This window comes from Chelonia mydas, chromosome 8, assembly GCF_015237465.2.
Source record: "Chelonia mydas isolate rCheMyd1 chromosome 8, rCheMyd1.pri.v2, whole genome shotgun sequence".
NCBI lineage: Eukaryota > Metazoa > Chordata > Testudines > Cheloniidae > Chelonia > Chelonia mydas.
In genome coordinates this window covers 24,507,502-24,528,325 of record NC_057854.1, presented here as the reverse complement: position 1 = coordinate 24,528,325, position 20,824 = coordinate 24,507,502, and the positions used below count along the sequence as shown (strand labels likewise).

Here is a 20,824-nt window from a genome sequence, read left to right as displayed (position 1 = left end):
ATGGATGACACCACCACCGGCCCGTAACTTGGTTTCATTTTTCACTTGGTCCTATCACTAGACCAGCATATTCAGGCCACTTATAAATGTTGCTGATTTTTTTTTTTACATATTGCTTCTAAATCTGGCCTTTCTTCCATGGCCACATAGCTTAAATCCTTGCCCATGCTTTCATCATTTCACATCTTAACTACTGCCACCTCCACGTTCCTGTCCTCAACTATTGCTACCTTGTTCCTCTCCAGCCTATTCAGGATGCTGCTGAGGGAGAATTAATGTGAGCGGGTGGTAAAGATGGTGGGTAATGAGATCAGAGAGGCAGGTGGGATGAGTGAGCCCAAAGCAAGGACAATTTTGAACTGAATTTTCATTTATCATTAATAATGGTAAAAACGTAAGTTCAGTCACTCTGTCTGTCTGTGGTCAGCTTCCCATCTGTAAAATGGGGATAAGAATAATGCTCCTTTGTCTGCCTTTTCTACATAATTTCAAGTTTTTTTAGGACAAGTTCTCATGCTATTCATCTGTAAGCAACTGGCACAATAGGGCCTTATCTTGGCTGGGGGCTCTAGGCATTATCGGAATACAAATAACAAAGAAATAATTATTCTTGGCCATGCTCTTACCTACCATATGGACATCCTTAGAGGTGTCCCAGTGCAACAGTGGCAGCCTGTGCCATATTGGGCTTGAATGTATTTTAGCAAGTGTATTCAGTCAACAGACAAAGCACTTCCCTGGAAGACAGCTGGCTATTTTCTGTTGCAGCTGATCTCTGTGGAGAGCAGAAAAACCTTCACTGAGTCCATTGAAATGTCACTTTGCTTGTTGCTTCATGTTTGCTTTGGTAGCCTAACATTACAATACAAAGGTTACCTTTGAGTCTGTATTGAATAAGCAGCAGAGCACATGTTCAGAGGAACGGGTCTATTCCTGCTCACTCTGGGGCAGATTCTATTTCCCTTACTACTGCTGACTAGTATCTTACTCTGTGAATAGTCCTAGTGAAACTAATCAGGTTCCTTGAGGAGTAAGTTAGTACTCAGCCCAATTAAGGCTACTAGGATCCGGGCTGTTAGGCAGTGTTTGAGATGGTTGGTTGTTTTTTTCCCCCCTTCCTGTAGCTATACATGCTGAGATAAGGATACTCAAATCTCATGCTTCAGGTGTAATATGGTTACCACAAGGTCCCGAAAGGGATATTTTCTTCACTTGTATCACTGTACACACTTGAAGGCTTGATGCATTATTGAAATGGGAATGTATTAGCTTTTATTTAAAATATTTATTGTCTACTACTGGATAAAGGATGTCAGGCTTGATGATGGTGAGTGATCTGTTCTAGTATAGTAAATCCTAAATCATAATAATTTTATTTTGGTCAATATTTGGCCTGATTTGCTCCTGCCATGTACCTTGTGTAGTCATACTTTCAGATGGAGTATCAAACTAATATCCTTTCTTAGACCAATACATCCATTCCACTGGTTCTCAAGAGTGGGGTGAACCTAAAGTGGTGATCTACTTTAAGGCCTTGATCCTGCAAACACTTCTTCAAGAGCCCATTTTCTCATTTTGAAGTCAAAGAGCCTATTCACATACTTAAAGTTAAGCACATGTATAAATGCTTTCTGGATTGGGGGCTAAATCATTATTATTTCACAATCTAGGCAGTTTAAAAATAAAGCCTTCTCGAGAGCAAACCGTAATACTGTTCTAATATGCTTTAAGCTACTTTTAACAAAGTAACCACAAGGATACTGGAGAGTGGAGTGCAGCAATTTTATTGAAAAAGTCCACTAGTGTGTGCAGTTCCTTTATTAAAAGGTTGTCAAATACATTGGACAAGGAACAATTGATGATCAAGAATTAGTTATATCTTTCTATACATGTTTATTTCCAAAACTATACAAACAGTGGAAAACTGTCTTTATGTCTCCATATAATCTATTAGTAATTGTGTAATAACATACATATACAGCTCTCATTGCAAACTCCAAACCCATTTTCCTAGAGTTGACATTTTACATCTTTGACAATAAAAAAAAAATGTCAGTAATATTTACATGTGCTTAACATTGCATAATTGAGCATCATACAGGTTCTGAAAACCACTGGCTAAATGAGTTTCAAGATTCACCCAGGTGGGTTAAATAGTTTTTAATACACATAAGCTATGCACATATGATTTATTAGCAAAGACACTCTTCATTTCCTTTTATTGTTTCAAGGTTACCTGTAAATTGTGTGCTAGCCGGGGTTAGAGTCTGTATTTTTGGAAAGGTACACACAGAACAAAAAGCAGTGCTGACTAATATTGCTGTTCAGAAACATGAATGGGTGGGGAATGATAGGTGTCTACATAGTGCAAATATAATGAACCAAAATGAACCTGAAGTTTACCTAGAGAATAAATATTTGTTGTGGTTGCTAAGAATCAAAGCTGTTTCTAATCCTTCTGATTAATTCAAATTGATTGTGTATTATTATTATTATTTATTTATTAGTGTATTTGTATTACTGTAGCACTTAGGTGCTCTACTCATGGGCCAGGACCCCAGTGTGCTAGGTGCTGTTCAAACACACAACAAAAAGATGGTGTCTGCTCCAAGGGGCTTACAATCTATTTCCCCAAAACACCCTGCATGAGAAGAATAATCAAAGTTCAGGCTCAATATGGGAAAAGATTCATTTAAAACATATGTATTAAAAGACCACAGATGATCTTGCACTGTATAATAATTGCAAATTCAGCTGAGACATAACAATGTTGTCACTGGAAAATGAGAGCTAAAACAGCAGCAAACACATACAGTTACTTTATAAACTAAGTATTATATTGGTCATACAGATTGTTCTGTCTACATGTTATTTGTTTCAATCCTTAACGCTTCTCTAATGTCTTACATGAAAGTGTTGTTGTCTGCTTGAATCTTCCATGCATGAGGGAGCGGGGCAATTTTTCCAGGGGAAAAAAAATTATCCACATTTCAGTTACAATAGCACAGCCAGAGACACAAAATAAAAGACAATAATTTATGGTACCTTTGCTTCATTTATTTTGGTCAAAAGAGATGCATGCACTAGAGACTTTAAGTACTACAAGGTATTGAAATATTTACAGCATTGTACATGTGTTCTTAAAGGGAAGGCATAGTGAAATGTCTATTTTTATTTGAGAGGGAAAGTTACTTTGCTAGCCTACTAACATTTATTTGAAGTGAAAGGTGAAAGATGACTCTTCCAAAAAGAAAAGCCCACAGAGGACAAAGATATAGCATATTTATAGTAGATGCTAACAAACTGTACAGTACTCTACTTTGAAATTCTAGCCTCAGTCACTCATGATTGAAATGACAATATCCAATTATTAATTAAAGTTGGCATGTTTCCCTCCCTTTCCCCCAATAATGCTCTATTTGTTTCTATTCCAGCTGGTCGAGTTGCATGTTACCTGCTTTATTTTTTGTTTCAAATCACTTAAACATATTGAATGGAATTGTTTAAATCACAATAATTATATGATAGTTTTAGACGAACAATATGATATGATTGATATTTACTGGGTTATGGCACTAGAGAATTCAGACCACTATAAAGCGTGTCATAAATACTTTAAGTGGACTTCAAAAGGAAACCATCTCTCTAAGAAATTCAGTGAGTAAGGCTCATATCACCTATTTCCTTTCTGATTTTAAAGGTAAAGGTAGGATACCCAGTACACCAGGTTAAACAAACAGAAGGCAGTTGGAAAGAAGATGCGGGCATAGGAGTCCATTTTGGCAACACGGATGTGTATTCTTCCATGCCGCCACGCCCCTGTTCGGCAATCCTCAAAGCAGCAGAAAAAGCTGGCACAGTCCTTTCCATCAAGACACTCATACCCATACTCTTCATCCCTTTCTTGGAGGTGTGTGGCATTGTTCATTTGAATAGTAGCTGATCTTGGTCGGATATCAATTGTAGGTGCCTGTGATGAATGAGGGACAAAATATGGGAGCAGGAAGAAAGAGATTGTTACAATCTTCATAACAAAACTTGATTTAGACTAATGGTCAGTCTATGCAAAGGATGGTTCTACTTAGGGGTAAATAGGGACCTGCTAAAGAATAAGGAGCTCTAATAGTAAATCCTTATTTTTAAACTATTAAAAGAACATTTTCATATATATATAGCTTAAATTCTGAGATAAGCAATGCAGATTAACATTACATATTAATAAATATGAGTAGGTAGGTTTAATGCCAAATAAATTAAAATTTAGAGGGTAAAGGAAACATTCAGGAATGCAAGTTAATGGCAATTTGGATTGCTTTTGCCTTTTATATAGTATTTGCATGATATATGAAGACAATTATTGATGTTGCACATGAAAGGAATTGCGGTAATCAACTGGAAATGCAGGATTTTCTTTAATAAAAGTGTGTCCATGCTTCGGCACTGGCAAATAACTGTAATTTGCTGAAAAGAGCGAAGAGAATGTTAACTGGTTGATCTGAATCAAGGGGTTTGAACAGTCTATGTAATAGTCTCCAGTAGTTTGCTTTTATTAATCCATACAGCTCGGCATCTACCATTGTTCACCATCTGGAAGCCTCTACATGTCCAACACTGTATACAGTAGCTGTACATGTATGTACATTTGCTATAAGTTGAATTAATTAGGCATTTTCAACTATCTCGAGCAATTGGTGAACATAGCATTGCATAATGCATGCCATCCAAACTTTTGGCTGACACCTGGCCAATTTTTTTTATGATTCTGGAAAATTACGACATGTCAGTTTCCACAGAATATGTCAATTCTATTCGCTTCAGCTTAAATATTCTTCTTTTTTTCCCCCTTCAAACTCAATCTCTGCATTTCTGAATGAAGATCAGAGTCAGATGTAGTATACAGCTATCTATATTTGCCATTTTGGATAACAACAGCATGTGGATCCAGTGACAGTATTAGAAAATGTATGCATTTAAAACCCTTTCAAAACTCTGACATTAGACATAAGAACACCATACAGGTAATTAATGATGACAGTGAATTTTGAACAGCTCATCATTAGAAGAGATTTTGGTTTTGCTTATTTAAATTAGACCACAAAGATTAAAGGGGGTCAGAGTTGAGTTCTAAAAGGGTACATTACTGGTGCTTAGTGTGGCTGGTGGTATTGGATCCATGGGTAATTGATAAAGAGAGAAATACAGATGCTTTAAACACATTAGGCTCTCTTAACTCATGCGATCCAAAAATGTTGGGCTCTCTTGAACTTCAAGTTCAAAACCGTGAGTGAGTCAGGGTTCGGGCTGCTGAATCAACTCTACAAATTTGTTTAGAAATCTGTAGCCATTCTACTTATTTAGGATATTGTCCTGAGTAGAATGCTTAAATGTCTAATTAAAAAGAAATAATCTCATTTAAGCTCTAATAGTTAAATTCAGCAGTCGCATGCAGTAAATTTCCATTCCAAAAACTTTATACCTTGAAGGAAAACATCCGAAGAAGCTTTTGTTTTGCAGACAGAAAAGAGAATCAGAATTTTTAAAATAAAGAAAGAAAGAAGAGGAAGAAAGAGAAAAAATAATATAAATTAAAGATACTTTTTAAAAATATAGCAGGTAAAAAAAGAAGTAAATTATAAACAGGAAAGGGGGACAGCCTTTTAAATAAGAAACTCTGTTATACTACGGACAAGAAAATATTTCTCTCATCTCAGTGACGTAATTAAAGTGGACAAAGCCAGAAAATAGGGAACCTGGTTTCAATCTTTTCATTGTTCAGGGGAATTAAGAGCTGTCATTTGGGTCATTCCATTTAAAATTAAGGGCTATCTGCAAAGTTTGGATTTACATTCAGGATCAAAGTCTCTGCTACTGGAAATTGGCCCTTCAACTCTCCACCCTAATGTTCAGGGTTTCTTTGAGCCTTGATTTAGTATCAGGCCCATCCCTACTTCTGATTTGAGGAAAGAAAACATAATCTTCTGTTGGACTGAAGAAAACAGTTGTAAATGTCCCCAAGTGCCCACAAGCCTTACTGTTTACATGACTTCTGTTTGGTTATTTATCCAGGACAAACAAATTCATGTTTTGTTTTGTTCTTTTTGGTAAATCAGCAGATTAGTGACAAGCTTTTAATTAATGTAACAAAATTATTTACAATAAGATAAAACTGTGCATTACAATGACAAAAATGTTAATCTTTATTTGCTCTCCTGTGTATTTGCTCTCCTATGCATAAGTGCCTAAAGGATTTAAAGTAGCAACCGTGTTATTCTGTATCCGCAAAAAGAACAGGAGTACTTGTGGCACCTTAGAGACTAACAAATTTATTTTGTAGCTCACGAAAGCTTATGCTCAAATAAATTTGTTAGTCTCTAAGGTGCCACAAGTACTCCTTTTCTTTTTTCTAAAGGATTTAGGTGCTCAAGTCCAATTGATTTAGGTACATTTGAAAATTTCTATTGGTGTACTCCACGTACCATGAGTGTGTGTAGAGGGAATGCAGAGGAGAAACTTCAAATGCATTTTCTTCCTTTTTGTATTTTGTCTCTTTTAGTTCCCTCCCTCCCACACACACTTAGATTCTGTTGCTCTAGAAGAACAGAGTTTTGCTTCAGCATGGAAGGGTAAGGTACCAACCTCACTGAAACCAAATAGTCTGCAAATACTGCACTGACAACAGGGGATTTCCAGTGGCCTTCACTGCAGCTGTTATAAAGGCTGTTATCATATACTTGTTCCTGTTAGCAGGTAACGCTATACGTGTTAATAGAATCACATTCTGAGGTAAGAAATAAAAAAGGGATTCAGGAGAGAGAGTACAGTAAGGAAAATAAAACAAGGAAAGAATAGAAAGGAAAGAGAGACAGGGATTTGCAAAATATACATTTTGTGCTTTGAAAATAAAAATTAAACACTCAAGTGCTCTGTATTCTTTACATTGCCTTTGTCATTCCCCATGAAGTAATGGTACATAAACAGGTATTTTTCCCTACATAAATGAATCTAACGGAGAAAATTCCCATTGTGACCAAGAAGTTTTGATAATCATGCAACAAGATAGGGACAGCAATAAAAAATAGAATAGCTTAATTTTTAAATCTGCCTTGTGCAGTAAAGAAAAGATAATCATTTCAGCGTACAAACAGGAAGTCACTGTATAAGGTCACAAGATACTGGCAGAGCTAAGACAGAGAAATTGATTCTCATATCAGTGACTCTATTTACCATAACATGAAGGCCTGGTTTGGGTAATAGTTGTAACTTCCAGAACACTTTGGTTAGATGGAGCCTGCCACTAAGAAATCAATCTCTAGGCTCCCAGACAACTGTAATATATCAACTATTCATTCCCCATGGTTGACTGAGTTTGTATTCCCATTTTTGTCTCTGAATGGTTTACAGCTATAGCACAGTATAACGAAAAGACAAACACAAAGTAGGATTTAAATGCTCTCTCAGAAAACATAACTGAGATTTATATAGGGAAGTTTTCAGTCTTGACAGTAAAACAATACATACTGGGTTTTTCTTCTTTTTGTCTTTATCCTTGCTTGGTTTTCTGTTGCTGACAAAGTAGTGCAGGGTCCCATACTCCACCAGTGCAGAAAAAACAAAAATAAAACAAACTGACACAAAAAGATCCATTGCTGTCACATAAGAGACCTTGGGAAGAGATTTACGAGCAATTGTACTGAGGGTGGTCATTGTCAGAACAGTTGTAATACCTGGTAAGGAGACAGAATTGAACCAAAAAAATGTTACTATTTAAGGTGACAAAGTAATTCTGTCACTTGCCACATGCTGACTGGCTTTGAAGGATGCCCTGGAGTCCTGGCATACAGTGAGAGTGTTAAAAAGCAGCATGCTAAGCAGGAGGGACTTGTGTATTCAGTGAGAGACTCCAGGCAGTCACAGGAAATACGAATTACAATGCATTGTTTCCTACAAAGGGACTCCCATGCTGTAGCACCTGAAGAATATTAGGAAAAAATATAACTTTTCAGCAGAGGTAGCCAAACTCAACTGGGGGAAAAAAAGATCATCCTCAACAACTTTGTCCATCCTTAGAACTGAACTTTTGGAAGGTTCTTTATGTTGAAATAAGTTTCCTTCATTTTCAGTTTCTGGGCAGTGCTGAAATACCCAAAGAAAAGTATTAGAAGCTATTACAAGAAGTGGAAATGCCTAAAATCTCTCAAGAAAGTATTATGAAAAAAAAAGTGGAAAAAAAGGGGGGCTAGAATCTTAAATGTCAACAAAAAGCCAAGACCTCTATTTAACGTCTCAGATGAATATCTTATATGAATGAGTTTGATGTTCATTAAATGAGGGATTAAGGATGCAATCCAAAACTCCCACTCTTTTCATTGGGGTTTGTATCTGTTCTTCATAGCAATGACCAACTGACCACAATCAAATATGTAGGGAAACTTGCACCTCAGTATCCACTGTAATTCTGACAATTCACCTTAATTGTAACTAATCTATCGTCTGTGGGACTATTTTATAATTTTAAAGTTTTTGATGCAAAATCAGAATTTCTATAGGGCCTAATTCAGAGCCACTGAAATCAGTGCACAGACTCCCAAAGGCTATGATGGGTTTTGGATCAGGCCCATAAAGACTTAACAGAAAAACAAACCCCACAATTTAATCCCCATTTGTGCTTTTATGGATTGAAAATACAAAAAAAAAAAAAAAAAATAGGAGAGATAAGGGAAATTAACATTTTCCCCTAATTACAAAACCTCAAATTATAATAAATAATTGTCAGCTTGAGCCTTCACACCTGCCTACATTCTTATATTTTGAGTTTACCTTATGAATACCTATATATTTTGAGTACAGAAAACTGCTCATCCACACACAAGAATTGAAAGCCAACACTGATCATCAAATAGAGACTGAACTTGTATGTATGTGAAGTGACTTCTTCTGTATAATGTTGAAGGTGAACATCAATGATGGTTTCCCATGGTTGAAACCCACATACAAAATGACAGAATCTCTGCTGATCTTTATATGACATTAAGAACCTCTGTGTTCACACCCTGAACCTCTGTGTTCACACAATTGAAATAATCTTTGTACAAAATATGTCTTGTGAGGTATCATTAAAAAACTAACAACACACCGATCATTAATGTTCTTCTGTGATGTATGTATGCGGTGGGGTATTAAGAGTTCTGGATGTATGTATGCTAGAATTATGACTAAAGTGTGTAATCCTGGAAGGTGAGGGGGAGTTGTTAAACAGATCTATGTCCCATTGTTAATAAATTTGTTTTGTTTTGTAAAAACAAAACATAACTCTGTGCTGTGTTTAATTGGAAGGGTGTACTTATCCCAGGTAAATTAATAAATTGTGATGTGCTTTTGGGTCTTTAGAGGAAAGAAATGAACCTTATTATTTCTCTAAACTGTCCCAGAGAATGCTGGACATTTCAGAAAACACAGTTCTGTGAACATTTAGGACTGGGAGTGTGTTGGGGTCACCTTTCTGGTTGTAACCAAAGTGGGTGGAAGCCAGATTGGGGCTGTAGACAGGCTGCTGTAGTCAGAGCTGCTGAACCAGGCCTGTCTAGCATATGGACACTCAGGATGTGATCTGAATGTTGGTAGGTAGGCTAAGCAAATCCCAAGCTGGGAGCTCCAGCAGCAAAGCACTGTAAAGCACCCAGGGTTGCAGGGCAAGTGGTGATACAATCCCTCACTGGTCTGGATTGTCCCACTCCCACCCTTGAACCCCATCACACCCTTTGGTAGGGAATGACTGGCACAAAGCCAAGATCCAGCACATTTGCAACAGGGAGTTTCCTTTTAACAGGGGAATTCTCTGCTGCCCATTCGTGGTCAATTTCTGGTCCCTTTAAGCCTCCTGAATAGTGTAAACAGGCCAGTTCTCAATAGAGAATCTGGTCCATGTTGTACATCTCAAAAATAATTGAATTCATTTACTGATTGTGCACACATACAACATTATTTTAAAACCTTCTGTCCTGCAAATCCTTGATAATCCAGTTCTGAGTCTCCATTGGAAAAAACTTTACAGTCGTGTTTGGCTAACCTGTATTGTGTTTTTGCGCTGAACTGAAAATTAGGTTGGCAAATCTAAAGTCATTTTCACTTATCAGGACTCAAATCCAGGTCTCTGAAAGTGAAAAGTGGGTGGCCACAATTTTATCATCTAACCACATAATTTTACCTTGCATTTTTAGTGCCATCAACTGTTTCTTAGAAACAAGTTATATTTATCCATCTCTTAGCTTATTAATGGGCCAATTCATGTAGAAATTGCTAATTGTAACTAATTGCATGAGAGACTTTTGGGACAACATATGATAAGAACTCTGATGACAACTTAAAATTCATTTGATTTATAGTTGAGAGGACTCTGTTCCTGTGAAGTTTCCCTCCTACTTTTGCCAGACCCAGAGGTTTAGAGATTCTTAGAAGGCTGGTCTAATTTTTGGGGGGTTTACTTGAAAGAAACCCAAACTTGGGGCTTTAGAAGTTTGCCCATCACTAGTATAAAATCATGTGATAAAAACTGCCATGAAATATTCCAGGTACATTTCAGAAATGCACATATTCACATGCCTGCCTTCAAAGGTGATATGTCCCGTTCTGCAGGTGAAGTAAACGCCAGGGATGAAGTTTATCCCTGAGGGAAACTTACAAAGCTGCTAGACAGACTGCTGGAAGTACACCGAACCCTGCTGAAATCAATGGAGCAGGCTGGCTGTGCATTGTAAATTGCAGGATCACAGTTTAATTTAAGACCTTAAAATAGGTCTTATATGGTGTATAGGCCTTGTGTGTGCCTTCTGCAAAGGGCTGTCTGAAGATGGGTGATGTTCAGAGACAATAACTTTGACAACAGCTGAATATTTTTTGTGGGAGCAGGGGGGCCAGGAGAGGTCACATAAGCAAACAGTCAGGTATTAAAACACATAATCATACAGAAGTAAGTATGGAATTAAAATACAAACAACTGAGATGCCAAAACATGGTGAACAATAACTCTTTAGATACAGACAAAAACAAACCTTATAACTAACATCAACTTCTTAATAGAGGTAAAAGAACAGCTGATTTTTGGTGCTTTTGAGACATACATATGAGATTTGGTAAAAAGAAAGAATGTCCAGATAGCAAGATAATAAAAATAGGTTTATCCTTTAGGGCAATAAATTTCTGTCATGCATGTATGGCCTTTACTGAACCAGATGTTCATACAAGGAAACTGGGGGTTAGGCTATTGTGCATTTATCAAACGAAAAAGGATGGAATCCATTTTTCTAGAGGGAACGTCACATCTTTTTGCAATAATCCATTGTTTCTGCTACCATTCTTATTAAGCAGGGAAAGGAGGGTAAATATCCATTTTCTTCATGAATACACATGCACTACAGGTTTCAGAGTAACAGCCGTGTTAGTCTGTATTCGCAAAAAGAAAAGGAGTACTTGTGGCACCTTAGAATGTGTCACATCCGATGAAGTGAGCTGTAGTTCACGAAAACTTATGCTCAAATAAAGTGGTTAGTCTCTAAGGTGCCACAAGTACTCCTTTTCTTTCTACATGCACTACAATGGCCAGTACAGATGTGACAGGGGAGATCTCGCAGCACCCTGATGAGACACCTCAGCAGAGAAAGCTCAGGTCTTCACACATGATACATACACCTCTGCCATGCATGTACCTTTGTTCACCTTTGTTCATGGTATTACATGGATAACTGGCCAGATTAACTCTTCCTTGGCATTGACTATATTGACAGCATTGGATGTTTTTGTGTAAAAGCCAAGCTGCTCAAATATCAGAAAAAATGTTCCCCAACATTGTTATGGCAAAAAAGGATGAATTTCCAACTAGCTATTCAAAATATGCAAGATCTTGAGTATAAAATGGAATCCAGGTGCTCTTGAAACTCACTGCTGTGCAGGCTTCCACTGCAATTATTTGAAGTATGCAGTCCCTTTGCAGGACCCAATATAGTAAAAGGGGAAAGGGGAAGAGATGCAAATGTTGCTTGACTCACATTATATCTTGACAAGAGACATACATTCCAGTTGCCATCTAAGGCCTGGTCTACACTGGGGAGGGGGGAAATTGATCTAAGTTACGCAACTTCAGCTACATGAATAACATAGCTGAAGTCGACGTACTTCGATCTACTCACTGCGGTGTCTTCACTGTGGTGAGTCGACTGCTGATGCTCTCCTATCGACTCCGCCTGTGCCTCTCGCTCCAGTGGAGTACCAGAGTTGACAGGAGAGCACTCGGCGATCAATTTATCGTGTCTAGACTAGACACGATAAATCGACCCCCGCTGGATCGATCGCTGCCCGCAAATCCAGCGGGTAGTATAGACAAGCCCTAAGTGACAAATGCAATTCTTTCACATGTGATGCACAGAGAACTGTACTAGACTTGCAACCAGATGCTCCTCTATACTGGAGCTCTGCTAGATACATAAATCATATCATACATGCTGGAAGACACAGCAACTCACCCAGAGATGTTCTGGCTGGAACTGCATCCTTGTTAATCCAGAAGGAGACCCAGGAGAGCACTACAATGAGTGTGCAGGGGATATAGGTCTGAATAGTGAAATAACCCATTCTTCTGCTCAGGTCAAAGTAAACTGACATGACTACGTAGTCCCCTGTAAAACAAAGATATACATAGAATAGCATTTAAAAACCCTTTAGATTTACCATCTGTTACCTAGGTATATACATAGTGAGTTGTGTTCAGCATGTTTGGATAGGTGTTCTAGAAACAGGTACACACACACATTCTGTAGAGCTGTGAGTTTGGTTTCCTGCTGTTCTTTATTAACTGAACCCTGTTCGCTTCTGGGGTATGGAAGGAAACATCCCCCATGATCCCACATGTATGATGAACTCCAACCTTCAAGAGGAACAACTGTCTACACAGTACAAGGTGCTCCCTCCCCTACCGTTTTATTCCCCTCAACCTACTCTCCTTTCAGCTGGATTTATAGACCAATCTGCAAATCCCTAGCATAGTGCTTCATGTATCCTAGCACCTGTCTCACTAGTGATCCAGCATGTCTCCAATCACTGTATTCCAATGAGCCAAGTGTTTGTGCTCTCAATTGTGCTTTAGAGTGCTTTTCACACCTATACTGGTGCAAAAAAATTTGGCGGGAGAAGATGGCCCTGGGCCCAACAAAGGCTCCATTCCAATTTGTGGAATCTATGTAAAGAGAAGCCCAGGACTAGAATAGCAGGGAGGATTGTTAATCTATATTGAGGTACATTTGCAGAGCTGTAGGAGGGAAGGTCAACCAAAACTTACTCTTGCTCAAGTCAGCATAATTTGTTGTTCATTTTGAATACTAAATTTACAGGCATATTAAAATTAAAAACCTGTTCTTAATCTTCACTAGAATAATCCCTAATAAACTCTAAACATGAAAGAGTTTAGAGGTAGCCTTTCCAGGAGCAGTGTTTTTTGCAATAGAAATGTCACCATCCTAGTCATTCCTCACTGCCCATATTAACCAAATTGACTATAACTGTTATTATAGTCTTTATCAATTAAAGCAACAGAAACCTCCTTACTACCACTAGAATACTCACAAACTAATATAATATATATCTGGTATATACTGACGAGTCATGGCTAAATGCTAAGGATCTGTTTTATTACTTTACCCTAATTCTCATATCATTTCATGGACAGGCTAAAGTTAAATATTTAAAACATACATGGTTAAAGAGAGCTATACAATCAAAACCCATACAATTGTAATATTAATTATTCTTATCTCCTGTGAGTCTAATTGGCCACTTTGTGAAAGGTGGTTATTTTTGTCAATTTGAATTTCTGTATTTATTCACTTTAACATATGCTTCTAACAGCCCTGGCATTTCTAAAATTGGCTATCTCCCTGCCATGCTATGGTAGAGATTACACTATGCATTAGCTGCTGTATTTCAAAGGAAACATCCTTTAAGAGGAAGCTCTTTTCATGTTTAAAGTTATTATTTTTTTAAAATGAGGCTAAAATCAGAAGAGGAATGAGAGGTAAAACAAAGACCAAAAAGTCTGACAAGGAACAGATACACAACACGGGTTCATGATAGAACTAACGGAAAACCAGTTTTCCATGTGCCTAGATAACGCATCAGAATCTTAGAGTCCAAAGATACATATCCAAGGACATACATAGATCATAGATCCTATGAATGCTGAAAATTGTATTTATATTATATAAAATTACAGCAGTCCACTGCATGGTTTCTTGTTTCTTTCTTTGAAATTGCTGGTCTTGAGCCAGTATGTTGGAATGGATGGACTGGTATGTCACTAATTATTAACCCCACATTTTATCCTAGTTTAGGACTGATCTCTTTTGGCCCAGAGCTCCAGAAGCTGCAGAACTCTCAGCTCCAAGCACTTTTTACTCTTAAGCATAGGAAATGGCATGGCTAACTCATGCAAACACCCTTTTTTTTGTAGACCTTCTAGGACAAAATCTAGACCTCAAAATCCATCCTGACAAGATGGGCACATTAACTTCACCTACCCAGGTAGCAGAACTGCTGTGAAGTCCCTGTGCAAAGCATATTCAATAGGACTTTATGCAACATGCCCCCGACTCCCACCCCTTACCCCAACTTACTGGGTGGGGGAGGGAGGAATGACAGGAGAATATACGGTTACCTATATTTCCCCAGCTTGCCCAGGTCCTACCCTGTGTGGTGAGAACCACCCTATACAGCCATCCACATCCAGTCTTCTATTGTGGTACTACTATCTGGGAGCTAGAAGGATGGGGCTTTGTTTGCCCCTTAAGGCAAATATCAATTATTACTTTATTATTATTTTATAATAGTGTATTTAATGGACACATTTTCTTATTTCTTTAATAAAAATAAATAAAATTATGTCATCCCTCCATCCTCCTCTCCCATTCCCACAAAAAGTATATAAGGAAACTCAAGAAGTTAATAAACTAGTAAAGGTCTTAACCCACTGAGCACCATTCAAACATCACTCTGATGTCAACATGAACAATTTATTTCTAGGGAAATGTGAGTTCACCTTCATCTGGCACTTGCTATACACACTGGGGACTCTCCAGGGGCTAATGTTTTGTATTTAATTTATCAAGAGTTTTTGGTGCTTTTTCTGCTGCTGGATTCCTGAACTGGAAATGTTGGTAAATGACACATTTCAGTCAACATGTTCCCTTGAATCCCTTTTAGATTTTGTTCTCCCTTCACAAACAGCTTTTTCTCTTTCCTGCACTAAGGATCTTGATTAGGGTCCCTGAATGCATCAGCTTGTGGCAACATCTGCATAGTTCCCAGGTCTCACTGCCAAGTTCTGGGTGAGGTTGGGGGAAAAAATCCTTAAGGGCCGAAGCAGCTGCGCTCATAAAGGTAAAATGCGAGCTAAAGTCAATGAGAATTCTACCTGAGGAAGTGCTGCCAGACTACATCTCCAATGGTAAAGAGTGTTTATATCCGTGCAGCTGCTTTGAGGTGTTTGTGGGGAGTTGATGATGAAGGACTTTCTACCACCCAGGGCACTAGCTTGGCATTCAGGAAAGCTGGGTTCAATTTCCAGCTCAGTTACAGATTTCTTGTAGAAAATGCTGGCCCTGTTGAAATCAAAATTTGCCATTGGCTTCAATAGGGCCAGGATTCCGCCCCATTAAGTGCAACCCATTTATTCTAATCTATCTTGCCTCTGTTGTCTATTTGTAAAATGAGGATAATACTTCTCTATCTCACAGTGGTGCTATGAGGATGCAATCTATTAATGATCACACACTACAGTGGGTGGTGATGGTTTATATGAGTAGCTAGTTAGGGAGACCCTCTGCTGTATATTTATAGGACCAAGCTTTGTGACATATAGACAACAAAGTGTTCTTTACACTGTAAAGATATCAGTAGTATCAAGGATCACTTTTTAATAGCAGCCACTGTGACCCCACACTGCTAAAGCCCTCAGTTTGAGACGATAGGCTTGTTTCTCCTCTCACACCATTTTCACACTAATATATCACTCTATTGACTGCTCTGGAGTTATTCTTTATTTCCACATGTGTAAAAGTGTGAGAGGAGGACAATGCAAGGTATCTTCGCGATAAAAAATAACGTCAACACTTCATCCAAAGTACCACCTGACTCCCAGCCCAGTATTCTACTCCATATATAATTCCATAAATTAAATATATATTTGCCTATTTTATCTTGAACAAGGAGTGAAATTGTACATACTGATAAAGAGAGCCCAAACTTTGCAAACATATACATTGCAACTAAAATATTTCTCAGTGAAAACTCTGGGATAATTGGTCCCATAGCATGAAAAAGAAAATAACTGTTCACTTCAAGAATGTTCACTTCACTTATATTTATAAGCAGCTTCTTGAGTGATATTTATTGGTAGTTGTTAAAAGCCAGGATGCAGTCATTTGGGATATTGCTAACACAACCATATTTGCACCCATGTATGAACACTCGACAACATATCTTATAAACATACCAAATGCTAATTCACTTCAATTATTTTAATAAGTAGCTCTCATATTTTGGGCAATAAAATTATGCTTGCCTTTTGTTCAACCCTAGATCCAAAGTGCAGGCTAATTACATACCTGTGCTGAAAGTGTAGTCAAAGGTAACAATAAAATATTCTTTTTATGCAGCTTCTTTCAGAGTACCATATTATTGTGACACTAGAAGGGCTATTAATTAGCCTTCATCACTGTTAGCTATACATTGTATCCCCATTTCAGAAGAAATTCTTCAAATGCTACCTGCAAACTCCTCTTTCACAATTGTCTCTTTTTCCATCCAGCGTATGTTTGGCTTTATTTTTAGATTTCTAAAATACACCTGGAAGATTCTGTCTGAGCACAGCTGTATGACATGAAAAATAATTGCGCAACTTGCAGATATTCCAGCTATCCAGATTTCTAATATTTCTCTCCCCACACTCCTTTTACTTGAAACTGAAACCAAAGGAAAAAATAAACATGATTTAAACTTTTTAAATGTATGTTTGTTATGGAAACATGGAGACATAGTTAGGAATAACATTTTATTTCAAATTAATAGGAACAAAAGAATGAATGATTTAGAATGTGTGGAGAATCCCGTCTTTTTCAATTAGTATGGGCTATAAATGCTAAAAGTTAATCACTGGGAAATATTTCTGCAAGAATACATGTTTTTGACCACAGGAGGGCACTGTCACCTCAGAAAGGAAACAGGCAAAGACCATAAATCTGTCAATGGAAAACAGAATCTTAAAGTTATCAGTGACTACTCCTTAAAATGATTTGCATAAACACAGCAATGGTATGACACATTCTGTAAGTATATTGACACGGGTGCTCCTCCAAAAGAATGTACTACAGCTCTAAGACAACCCAAATCCTATGTGATAGAAATGTCACTAAAGTAATGATGCTCAAATAAATTGGTTAGTCTCTAAGGTGCCACAAGTACTCCTTTTCTTTTTGCGAATACAGACTAACATGGCTGCTACTCTGAAACCTATCATAATATCAGTAATTGAATATAAACTCCATGCAAATTGTAAATGGGAATATTGTTGTCCTGTGGTGGCAGACCTTACCTTCATTTTCCCCATAAATAACTAAGTTAATGGGCAATAGGTCCATCAATAGTTATTAGCCAAGATGAGCAGGGACATAATCCCATACTCCAGTTGTCCCTAAACTTCCAGTTGCCAGAAGCAGGGAACTGATCACTCAAAATTGCCCTGTTCTGTTCATTCCCTCTGAAGCATCTGGCATTGGCCACTGTCAGAAGACAGGATTCTGGGCTAGATGGACAATTGGTCTGACCCAGTATGGCCATTCTTATGATCTTAATAGATACATTCTTGATCTGTCTCTTTTATTGTTACCACTACCAAAAAAGTCTACCTCCAGCATACAAAGTTTCCATTTCATACAGGGTTTAAAGAATTAACTGATTAGGCAAAATACTACAGTTTAATGGAAAAGGCATATTTTGTTATTTTTAGGATATATTATATGAAAAATCCATCACTATCTGAAGGGTTGGCTTTCATGAATATAGCCTTTCAATTAGAAGTGATAGTTATACTACCTTAATCAAAGCAACCCTGGACGTCACTCTGAATAAAACTTTTAGCCAAGGTAAAGAAACAAGTGATAAGTGACTACAAAGTTCACTTAAGGGTGAGCTTGGGACACAATTTAAAAGGCTGTGGAGCCCCAGTCGTGGAGCCCATTGTGCTAGGTGCTGTACAAACACCAAACAAAAAGAGAGCTCCTGCCCCCAGGAGCTTACAAGGTAAGTAAAAGATGTGAGTAGACTTCAGTAGGTGGAGAAATTAGAGTGTAAACTCTTTGGGACATGGATCCTAAATTTTTCTCAGTGTTGGTGCAGTGCCTTATGTTATCAGACTGGGGTTTTCAAAGTTAGCTGCCCAAATCCCATTGAATTCCAATGCGAGTTGGGTGCAAATCTCCCATAGGTTCTTGACAATCTTATATTAGTGCCATTGTATTGACTGTAAAAGTTTGGTGCCATTGTGATATAAATATTCAATATTATAACTGACAATTATTGGGAAAGATTGTTGAGGGAATGCAAATTCCCCCCTTACTCTATGGAGTCAGTATGCCAGACTGCCAGTTCCAACTCATTGGGGAGTAGAAGGATCATCACAGCTGCTACAATTTCCCTTCTCACAGGAGCAGATGGGGTGGGGGTGCAGCCTTGATTCCACCATCCCAACAGACCTTGAAGCATAACTACACTGGTGCATGGGGGACTGTCTGCTGTGCTAGATGCAGGTTCAGTGCAGTTTGTACCTTCTCTAGAGCACTAAGAAGACTGGGAGGGAAGCTGTGCCTCCTTAAGTCATAATATCCACTCTCTCCCAAGCTGTTCCAGGGTCAATGCAACAATGTGCTGCCCCTTGTTACGGGCTAGATTGCAAAGTGCCAGTCTAACCCATTATTACTAATGACATAAATCTGGTAAGATCTGATGTATCTGCCCTGATGTTTCTTCACTTCATCATTAATTATTACATTTTTTTAAAAAAAATTGAAAACCAGAGACTCTCCTACTTATTTCCCAAGACCTATATATGGTTTTTTTGCAGGAGTTTGCTATATTTATGGGGAAGCTGGTGGGAACTCCATAGTTAAGGTACTCCTGAAAAATACAGTTAAAGAGATATGGTGGTTTTGCAAGAAAAATAAAATAGTTATTTTCCAAACTCACACAATTTACGAAAGGGATGAAGATTTAATATCTGTGAAAAATGTAAACGATTCCACTGAATAAGTTAAAGTTTAGAAGCTGTTCAAAATGACCCATTTCTGATTTTTATAAGTTTTATAAAGTTCTTAGTTTAATACCTTTAAAGAGGTGAAGTGTCAAATTTACCACATGAAGAGATATTGATAGTATCTTGTCTAATGCAGCATGGTTTTGTTTGCATTTTTCACCATAACTTTTTTCATTTCTGCCAAAGCATTTGATGATAAATGCACAGGATGGATGGATGGATGGATGGGACAATGAAGCTACAGTGAAGGTGACATTTAACCAGGGCCACTGCCAGGATTTAAAGAGCCCAGGAAAAAGAACCCACCAGCTGTTCCATCTGCACCCCACCACCAAGTGGCAGGCCCTACCGTCAACCTTATAGCCCCATCCTACCCTTACTTTTGTTTCTGTCCCTCACAATAATTTTAATTCTGCCCCTCAGTCAAAAATGACTATTTTACTTACTAGTTCCAGGCTTCACTGTATATGTTCATTCATTCATTTTTCAACCACATAAGAACTAAACAGCTTAAAAAAGAATTAAAACATTCATCTGCTGAAAAAAAAAATAACATTCCCTTTCCTTACAGTTGTACTACTGCCAAGTTTCAATAAAAGACCAAACAGATTTCTGTTTTTGGAGAACATTAATATCTTGGGGGGTGGAAATCTGCTGCAGCACTGAAGATAGTTGCTTAAAACAAAATAAAATCCCTCAGAACCTCTGAAATCCTACAACCGAATGTTCAGTATTTGGTGTGTCTGTCTGTTATGTAAGGGACAAGGCAACCCGTGATTATCGTTGATGCTGCATGGCATCTGTACTGAGTGAGTTCCATCCCTGTCCATTTCAAAGCCATGATTACAGTTTGATTATGTAATGAAGTAAAACAACATTAAGGTTTGCAGTATAGTCCATTTATAGAAGATTATCTCTGGGATTCAGCTATCCACAAGCCTGGTTTTCAATTTACATTCCAAAAGATGAATGAATCCTAATTACCTTCTACAACATGAAGAGAGAGATAGGCGGCGGGGGGGGGGGGGGGTTGTTTTAAAACAAATTCTCTGTGTGTGTGTGTGTGTGTGTATGTCTGACAACAAACACATTCTGATCATGGGGAAAAAACTGGTTTGTGATTGTGTGTGTAATGACAACCCCAGCAGATGAAACTACTGCAAAATGAGAAGAATCATATGCTATCCAAAGAAATGAGATAACTGTACTGCTGGCTACCAGTCTGACAATTCATGGAGTTTGTTCAGTCCTTGGCCACTCATTTCATCTTGGATTTTGACATCTCATTTCATTTCACAGATGGTGTTCCAATGCCATTTAGTTTCTAATTATAGGAGGGACCACTGTAATGATGCCAGACTGTAGCTAAAATGTCCATCAGTTTCATTAGTGGAACTCTCCCTTCTCCACTTTGAATCTATGGGAAAAAAACGCAACCACAAGAATTCACTGTGGCCTGAAAATGTTGGCGTGTGT

The 20,824-nt window shown here is 37.9% G+C and overlaps 1 protein-coding gene across 2 annotated transcripts in view; it reads right to left on the bottom strand.

The window, feature by feature from the left end:
• Window positions 1–1,762: 1,762 nt before the first annotated feature.
• GABRG2 (gamma-aminobutyric acid type A receptor subunit gamma2) overlaps window positions 1,763–20,824 on the bottom strand; it is a 99,001-nt gene continuing 79,939 nt past the window's right edge. Inside the window, exons 7-10 of one of the 2 annotated variants that reach the window (XM_007071445.3) lie at window positions 12,516–12,668; window positions 7,519–7,724; window positions 5,477–5,500; window positions 1,763–3,970 (exon numbers count right to left, since the gene is read on the bottom strand). In XM_007071445.3, the coding sequence (XP_007071507.1) occupies window positions 3,695–3,970; window positions 5,477–5,500; window positions 7,519–7,724; window positions 12,516–12,668 (659 nt within the window). In that variant the 3' untranslated portion in view covers window positions 1,763–3,694. The remainder of the gene's footprint in view (window positions 3,971–5,476; window positions 5,501–7,518; window positions 7,725–12,515; window positions 12,669–20,824) is intronic. The other variant, XM_037907730.2, reaches the window with a different exon arrangement.